This window comes from Arachis ipaensis, chromosome B07 (assembly GCF_000816755.2).
Source record: "Arachis ipaensis cultivar K30076 chromosome B07, Araip1.1, whole genome shotgun sequence".
Lineage (NCBI taxonomy): Eukaryota > Viridiplantae > Streptophyta > Magnoliopsida > Fabales > Fabaceae > Arachis > Arachis ipaensis.
Genome location: NC_029791.2, coordinates 4,205,202 through 4,214,117, shown reverse-complemented (window position 1 = coordinate 4,214,117; position 8,916 = coordinate 4,205,202). Strand labels below are relative to the sequence as shown.

General features: G+C 37.9%; 3 protein-coding genes across 4 annotated transcripts in view; 2 read left to right on the top strand and 1 right to left on the bottom strand.

Annotated features, from left to right (window-relative positions):
- The window catches only part of LOC107608858 (DExH-box ATP-dependent RNA helicase DExH6), a 6,982-nt gene extending 2,982 nt beyond the window's left edge, over positions 1 to 4,000 (top strand). The window contains exons 9-14 of the mRNA XM_016310610.2: positions 213 to 265; positions 583 to 616; positions 760 to 849; positions 933 to 1,943; positions 2,180 to 3,298; positions 3,413 to 4,000. Coding sequence (XP_016166096.1) covers positions 213 to 265; positions 583 to 616; positions 760 to 849; positions 933 to 1,943; positions 2,180 to 3,298; positions 3,413 to 3,685 — 2,580 coding nt within the window. The 3' untranslated portion in view covers positions 3,686 to 4,000. The remainder of the gene's footprint in view (positions 1 to 212; positions 266 to 582; positions 617 to 759; positions 850 to 932; positions 1,944 to 2,179; positions 3,299 to 3,412) is intronic.
- On the bottom strand, positions 4,060 to 5,965 carry LOC107608859 (membrin-11). 2 transcript variants are annotated; one of them, XM_021107058.1, is made up of 4 exons: positions 5,600 to 5,965; positions 5,179 to 5,299; positions 4,907 to 5,059; positions 4,060 to 4,403 (listed from the first exon to the last, which is right to left on the bottom strand). In XM_021107058.1, the coding sequence occupies exons 1-4, from the start codon at positions 5,824 to 5,826 to the stop codon at positions 4,242 to 4,244; spliced, it is 663 nt and encodes a 220-aa protein (XP_020962717.1). In that variant the 5' UTR covers positions 5,827 to 5,965; the 3' UTR covers positions 4,060 to 4,241. The 2 variants fall into 2 exon arrangements, with proteins under 2 accessions (XP_020962717.1, XP_016166097.1); XM_016310611.2 differs by having other exon boundaries at positions 4,907 to 5,056.
- Positions 6,903 to 8,722, top strand: LOC107609437. Its single transcript, XM_016311418.2, has 2 exons — positions 6,903 to 7,336; positions 8,464 to 8,722. Exon 1 carries the CDS (start codon positions 7,033 to 7,035, stop codon positions 7,324 to 7,326), a length of 294 nt encoding a protein of 97 aa, XP_016166904.1. The 5' UTR covers positions 6,903 to 7,032; the 3' UTR covers positions 7,327 to 7,336; positions 8,464 to 8,722.

The window sequence follows — 8,916 nt, the reverse complement described above, 5'->3', positions numbered from 1 at the left end:
AGCTGTAATACTTTGTTGAAGGGAAATGATTTTTGAAATTTTCCTATATTGTTTTAAAGCCCTTCCTTGTGAGAACTGAAGTGGATTCAAATGTCTTCATATATTGTGTCATCAAGAGTCTTGGTGTGTTTGAAACATGTAATATGCATCCTTGGCCCTTGCCTTAGGCAAGCGTGCATTGGAAAATGAGGTGACATTCATTTCTTGTTCAGGATGAAATTCACGAAAGGGACCGATACTCAGACTTCATGTTGGCAATCATCAGGTATACCATTGAAAGGAACTCGTTAGTCTTTACATGTTCGTGAGAGTAAATGCAAGTGTATAATTTCTTGTTGCATATATAAGGAAGAGTAAATTGGGGCTGTAGCTTAAACTTGTTGAAGATATCTTACTGCTAAAACTAATAGCTCAAGCTATTAGGGTCCTGTTGGTCCTTAACAACAATGGCAATTTTTTTTATACTATTCTGTCTTACAATCCTCCATCATAAAGGAAAAAAGTTTATATCTTAGTTTCTTGCTTAAGTTGGTTCTCTGAGTTTTTGGTCTAATATTCTGATTTTTGGTAACTTGTATGCAGAGACATGCTCCCTTCATATCCTCGTTTACGTCTGGTCAGTTCAAAGTTATTTAGTTTGCATATCTTCTTTTCTATTACTCTCATCCAGTCAAGTCTGCATTTAATTTGGTTATATCAGTTCCCATCATTGACCAATATCTTTAACCTCTATTTTCTTGGTCACTTTAATATTTACAGGTACTTATGAGTGCTACAATTGATGCTGCGAGATTTTCTCAGTATTTTGGTGGATGCCCAATCATCAATGTTCCAGGATTCACTTATCCGGTATCTATACAGTTGTAGATTTGGATTAACTAATATTTCATACGTTGCTGCGAGGTCTACCTGACTAACTGTTCTCTCTTCAGGTCAAAACTTTCTATCTGGAGGATGTACTTTCTATTATAAAATCCAAAGATGGTGGTAATCATCTTGAAGATAATACCGCATCTGAAACTCCAATAAACAACTGTGAGCTAAGTGAAGAAGAGAAGCTTTCTATTGATGAAGCTATTAATTTGGCTTGGTTTAATGATGAGTGGGACATGCTGTCAGAGTTGGTTTCTTCCGAAGGAAGCCTGAAACTGTTCAATTACCAGCATTCGTTAACTGGCCTTACTCCATTAATGGTGTTTGCTGGAAAAGGTAGGGTCGGTGATATGTGCATGCTCTTATCATTAGGGGCAGATTGCCATTTGAGGTCCCATGATGGAAACATTGCTCTAGAGATTGCCGAAAGGGAAAACCAGCAAGAAGCAGCCGAAATACTCAAAAAGCATATGGATAATAATTTTTCGAACTCCATTGAAGAGAAGCAGTTACTTGATAAATATCTTGCTACGGTCAACCCCGAACTTATTGATGAAGTTCTAATAGAGCAGCTGATAAGAAAAATATGTGGAGATTCAGAAGATGGAGGTATCCTTGTCTTTCTCCCAGGATGGGATGATATAAACAGAACACGTGAACGATTGCTTGCGTCCTCTTTTTTCAAGAATCAATCTAAGTTTATGGTCATAGCTCTGCATTCGATGGTTCCAAGCATGGAGCAGAGGAAGGTATTTAAGCGCCCCCCTCATGGTTGCCGCAAAATAGTTCTTTCAACCAATATTGCTGAAACAGCCATCACCATTGATGATATAGTGTATGTCATAGATACAGGACGAATGAAAGAAAAAAGTTATGATCCTTATAATAATGTCTCAACTCTTCAATCATCTTGGGTTTCAAAAGCAAGTGCTAAGCAGCGAGAGGGGCGTGCTGGCCGCTGTCAACCTGGTATTTGCTATCATCTGTATTCAAAGATTCGAGCAGCTTCTTTGCCAGATTTTCAGATTCCAGAAATTAGGAGAATATCTATCGAGGAGCTTTGTCTGCAGGTACTCATCTTCTCCAATTGGTTACATTATGACATTGATGATTACTATATTTCAGGATAATGGTAAAATGTTTTCTCTTTTATCACCTAAACATGCAAATTTTAAGAATGATAAAATGGCCAGTTAGTGGCTTTTATATTCTTCACCACGGACATGGAATGGATTTTATATCACACAAGAAGATTATAATTTTCCCTTCACATTTGAGTTGTTCCCTTTTTTTGGGGTGATAATAGGTGAAGTTGCTTGACCCAACTTGCAAAATAGAAGAGTATCTTCGCAAGACATTAGATCCTCCGGTTTTGGAGTCCATACGTCATGCAATTTTAGTTCTACAAGATATTGGGGCATTGACTACCGATGAAAAACTCACAGAGCTCGGGGAGAAACTTGGTTCTCTTCCTGTTCACCCATTAACTAGCCGGATGCTTTTTTTTGCTATATTGATGGACTGTCTCAATCCGGCTTTAACGGTAGCATGTGCATCTGATTATAGAGATCCATTTACACTTCCAATGTTGCCTGAAGAAAAGAAGAGAGCTTCCGCTGCCAAAGCTGAGCTTGCTTCTCTATATGGGGGCTCTGGTGATCAATTTGCTGTTGTAGCTGCATTTGAATGCTGGAGTAATGCAAAGAATATGGGTCTAGAATCCCGCTTTTGTTCTCAGTATTTTGTTTCTTCGTCTGCTATGCATATGTTATCTGGCATGCGGAAGCAACTTCAGAAAGAACTCGTTCGGAGTGGCTTTATTCCTGAAGATGCTACGAGTTACAGCATGAATGCGCATGACCCTGGTGTACTCCATGCAGTTCTAGTCGCAGGTTTGTATCCAATGGTTGGGAGATTTTCGCCAAACAAAAAAGGGAAAAGGGCCATAATTGAAACTGCTGGTGGGGATAAAGTTCGCTTGCACACTCATTCCACAAATTTTAAGTTGTCGTTAAAGAAAAACGCAGAGCACACGTTAATTGTGTATGATGAGATTACTCGCGGCGACATGGGAATGAGCATACGGAACTGTACAGTTGTTGGACCACTTCCACTCTTGTTGCTTTCAACAGAGATTGCTGTTGCCCCAGCACAGGATAATGATAGCGGTGATGGAAGTGATGATGACAACGATGATGATGATGATGAAGAGAGCGAAGATGAAGATGAAGATGAAGTCAAACCCGAAGACGCAATGGAAGTTGATAACAAATCCAGTGGTGACACAGAAGATAAGATTATGTCTTCTCCTGAAAATATGGTTAAAGTAATCATGGACCGGTGGCTTTATTTTGGTTCAACAGCAATGGATGTTGCTCAGCTTTACTGTTTGAGAGAGCGATTATCAGCAGCAATTCTATACAAAGTAACTAAAAGCAGTTTCATTTATCTTTGTTTTGTCCATGTTTTTACTTGCTTGATAGTCTTTTGGTGCATTTTATTTCATATAATTTACTTAACAAGTAGTTTACATTTTCAGGTGACACATCCAAGGAATTCTCTTCCTCCAATGCTAGGGGCATCTATGCATGCTATAGCTTGTATCCTGTCATGCGACGGGTGCTCAGGTTTGCCGGTGACATCGGATGGCGTGGACACACTGGCTACTATGGTCAATACAACATATTTGGGCAAGCCAGCTCCGGGGACAAGGCGATTGGGGAAGAAGCAAAAAGGGCAGTCTACAGAACATATAAATTCCGAGGGGAGTCAAATCTCTGGGCCTTCTAGAGGCAGCATACCTGCATCTTAGGAGCTCCCCATCACATGATAGATTTCCAATTTTAGTGTTATGTTTTACAATATCATCGTTCATATGGAATGCTTGGTAGAAAATGTTCAACACAAAGTTGCGTTCAGGTTATATAGAGAATACCAAATGCCAACAAAAAGTTTAAATTTCAGTTAGCAGACCCACGAGTTTTATGTTCATTCAGCAGATATATTAATGCTGCATAATTCGGGGAATGGATTTTCTCAGTTGAATTAGGAACATTTTTTATGGAATGCAGAGTCTTTGTACGTAGAAGCCATCATCTGTATTAAAATTCTTCATCAACTTTTTGACTAGTATGGTAATATCTTGAATACGAAATAATAATGAACCAAAAATAACAAATTCGAAAAGGTTAATAAGAACAAAACTATATAGGCTTAGATTCTATGTAGCTCAAATATCAGGTGTAAAGAATACAAGCGAATTTTAAGCAACTTTAGTTATTCAAGGGTACAAAACATTTTTTCTGGACAAATCTATTTGCATATACTTTTCACAAAGGAACATACGAACTCTTGAAAGATGGTCCCGTCTAACGTCTCCATATAACAAAAGCAAACAAGAAAATGACAGTTAAAAGCATGCCTGCATATTTGATCCATTGATCAACACGGTTACGTCTCTCAATTAGCCTCAAAACAGAATTTGACACCCCCACTGTGTTCAGCACATCCAATGCTTTCCTATGAGCACTCTGCAGTAATCATTTAGTGTTAAGAAATGAAATCTAAAGCAACATTTTAAATTTAGCTTTTCACCAAAGAAGAGACAGAAGCTACACTTGTTCAAAACCAACTTATTAGTCACAAATGAAATCTGCAAGAAAATGAACCATTTCTTCAAGAAGTGCTATGTAAACAACAGTTTTGACAACTATATATAACTATACAAAAAGTAAAAGAGATGTCTGTTTCGAACTTGTTATGCCGTTTCATTAAACACCTTTTTAACTTTTGTGTGGTTGTTGAGTATAGTTGTCAAAAACTAGTTGTTTGCGTGAAAGTTCAAAAATATACTAATACATATAATCTATCATTCATAACGGATAATAAAAAGAGGAGATTATAGCTAAACATAAACAATAGTTTTAATCTAAGTGTTTGTTGATCCTATCTTTCATATCTTTCAGGCCATGGATCAGGTATATCATCATCGTATCAAATGTATGAAAGGAAGGCAAGGGAAGAATGAAGATACCTTCAAGCGTTCCCTTTGCCCATGTATTGATGAAAGGATGGTTTCCCCAAGTGCAGTAGAATTCTGCAGCTCAAGCCTTGAGTTTCGAACCGATTGCATAGCTTGTGCCTCCTCGTCAAAGATCCTCAAAACATGGCTGGAATCCCCATTCTGCCACATCAAATTAACAAAAATCAAATCAATCATACATGCATCAAAATCAAGCAAGAACATAAAAACAGTAATAGAGAGAATCACCAAAACCAGAGCATGATGAAAATTCAAGTACATACTGCTCGTCCCAGAAGCTCTGCTCTCTCTTTAGCTTCTGTGATCCGTTTCTGATTTTTTATGTTATATTTATCTAAAGACTGTTTCAGAGAGTCAGCCTCTTCAGCTATCTGTTCCACTTTTCTGCACCAAAATTCACAACGTAACCACTTCAACATCAACCACTGGCAAAAGAAAAGAAAAAAAAAAAAAAAAACCAGATTCCAAACTTTGCTACCACACTAGTAACCGTATTGGAAATTCTTCTTCTAAATTACAATGTACACAAACTGCATGCATTTATTTCACCGATTGCAGATACTTCGTTTATTTCAGAAGCATCATGGCCTAATAACTAACGTGTTGCAGAACCAGAATTTTTGATTAGAAATTATTTAGAATAAGTTAAAAAACGGCGAAGGAGGAGGATGATTCGGAACGAACCTTTTCCAGAGATCGCGTTGAGATTTGGCGGCGATGGAGCGCCAGAATCGATCCATCTGGACGCATAGGGATTGGATCTGAGAGATGTCGTTGGAGAGGGAGAGGGAGAGATCGGAGGAGGCGGAGTAGTCGAGGCGCTCGAGGCGTTCCACGCCGTCCCGCGTCTTCAGGAGGAGCTTCTTCGCGCTTTGGTAAACATCCGATAGCGTTGCTCCGCCACCTTCCATGGTGGCGCTCAGTGCTGGTGGTGACTGTGGTGGTTTTTTCGGAGCTCCGATGAGAAGCTAAACGTGTGAGAGAGAGAGAGAGAGAGAGAGAGAGAGAGAATCTGTGAATTGAAGAAACGTAGAAATCGGAGCTCCGACGAATGCTGACAAATCTTCAGATTGAAGCCAAATCATAGAAGCTCAATTAAGGCAGCGACAACAGCGTTGCTTGCAGCAGCAAGGAGATGAGCTGCAACAAGGGGATGAGCGACAGCAAGGAGTTGAATGACAAATCAGTGGAAAATGAACAATGGCAAAAAATTAGGGTTCGTTATTGATCCCATCCTCACTTTCTCATATGCAACAATACTAATCACACTCTCATATGCAACATCACTCAAGTTAAAAAAGAAAACAAAAATTCTATGGCGGCTCCAACGCCACAATCAACAAAAGCCGCTACAAAAACCATGAACATTATGGCATAAGTTAGCGCCATCGAAATTAACAAACATAATGGCACTACTTATTTATACTATATATTAAGATCTATGAGAAAAATTAGAAAAGTAATACAACAAATGAACAAATATTATGTCAACAGATAAAGAGAGAATACAAAAATTTTGTTTAATGTGTTGTATGTACATTTTTTTTTATCTTTTATGTATACTTCTTACATTCACATTTCATAATACTCGGGAGAAAAACAAATTATGGATTTTTTTTAAAATAAATGTTGCATGCATTACTTTTGTTTTAATATTGTGTATACATATTCTATTTTTGCTATTAAAAATAAATGATAAAATTAAAAAAATGAGATAATACAAAATGTTCAATTTTTCTACTATAATAAACTATCATTTCTAACAATTTTTATATATATTTAGTTAATTTACATTTTCTATTTAAAATTATCAATATTCAAATATTTTATGACTAGAATTTTTTTTTTTGGTCATTTAATTTAATGACTAGAAATGAGTGGTTGTAGTTGTACTCGGGCTTTTGGGCTAGTTGGTTGAAGATCCCTTGTATGATTTGAGAATTGAGACATGATGAAGCCCAAAGTAAAAGCCCTTTTCATTCTTCCATGGTTGGTGAGTTTGGATTCTTTGCTTCATTTTCTGTTTTTGGATTCTCTGGTTTTGAAGAATAGTATTATCAAGAATCAGCATTTTATTCTCAATCTCCCCCAATTTCTAGGGTTTTTGAGGATCCCAAATGGCGCTGAGGAACTTCGTCAACGAGATCAGGGGTTTGAAGGTGAAGGAGCTTCCCAACTACATCAAGCCCAAGTTATCTCTCGATTACATCAAGAACTCCTTTAACCGCGGCTTGGATAACTACTACACCAAGTACATCGAAACCAGTTCTCCTGATCCACTCTACCATGTTTGCTTCGGCGGCATGGTTTTGTCCTACCTCGTTAATCTTCCCGAGGAGCGCCGCCACTACGAGCACCTCGAGCACGAGCGCCTCGCTAAGGCACACGGTTCCGCCGCCGCCCACCATTGATCTCCAATCGGTACTTTTTAATCTTTTTATTTTATTTGTGGTTTTAGGGTTTGTGATGTAGATAGATCTAGAATTCGGTTGGTTGTTGGTAATTTTTGGGTTGATTGTGTTAGGTGCTTTATATGTGGGTAGAAATGGGGATAATTTCCGTGGGTGAGATGTATTTGTAGAATTAATTACAAGCCTTAGGGTTTGATTTTGGTAACGTTTGATTGAAGAGGATTCTTACTGTGCTAGTCAATGCCGGACTAGGATAGATTAGTGAAAGTGTTTGACCTTTTCTATCAGCAAGCATCTCAAGAGTCAAAGATGCAGTGGTGGATTGGATTTTGATGTAGTGAAATTTACATTGATATGTTATCAAATTTGAGTACTACTACTTTTGATCTGTTTGGATTGCTTGTTCGGTGTGTTTTCAGCTTGGTGATATGTTATATGTCTTTGAGAGTTTGAGGTGTAGTGATCAGGATTGCATTATGATCCATGCCTGTACGTTGCTGCAATTGTGTATGAGTATAGAGTTATACTTAGTTTTATTCCTGCAGATGATTGGTTGAGCTATAATTGTACCAAAATACACAATTTGTGATATTTTCGCAGCACACGTTTTTAGTTTTAGCTGCTGTATGACTCTTCCTCCTCTGTGCTTGAAATTATGGGCATGTTGTCTAGGGTTCAGAATTTACATATTAACTATGATGCTGTTTGATAACATTGTTTGCTGATTCTTTCCAATAAAGGGTGCAGCACTTTTAGATGTCCAACTCACAAATCACCGGTTCTCTTTGATCCTTTTGTTTGCTCCAAAATTTTCAGATTTAGAAGTATTTATTGGGCATAGACAAGCTAGTTAGAAATATTGGTGGAATGTACTTAACATGACATGGCAATGAAATCAGTGGGGGGCTGAAATGCCTTATTTTTTAAATACTTACTATAGTGTGGGATAAATGATAAAAACTGACTGTGTATCAGAACTTCATAGTGTAGCAGAGCCCTCGCTGTGTCCAAAGTTCAAAACGTTCAAACTGTTTGCGCAGATGATTATGTTTTGAATTCAATAGTTTCATGACATGTTTGTTTTTTATCTTTTTATGTGGTTGTTGATATATGACTTATTGATTTTTGCATTTGCAGGTTCCTGGTTGTTGAGTTCGAGATGGTCCGCTTGCATAATCATTTTGTTTGAAAATCTGAAAAATCAAGGCTTAACAATGCTGTGGCCTTCAATGTATTTCAGCGCTTAGATGGTTAAATAAGTTTTATTTGATACAATACTGGGTTTCTTTGCATTAAAAATGTTAATTAATTCTGCGAAAGGTGGACATATTTCTTGTTTCCCTTGCGTTTAAAGTGACAATGGAATTTGTGGAAGGTGAACATATTTCTTGGTCTCTTTCTAGGCTGAGTCCTCTTTGCGTGATTTTTTTTTTAAACTAAAAATATTGATTGGAATAGGGGATGAGTAGGGGTGGCAAATGGGCCTAAACCCGTTGGGGTGGCCCGTGTAACCTGCCAAAAAAGGCGAGCTGAGTTAGAAAATTGAGCGCCACACTTTGAAAGCCTGCCTAACCCGCACTGCTTTAACCG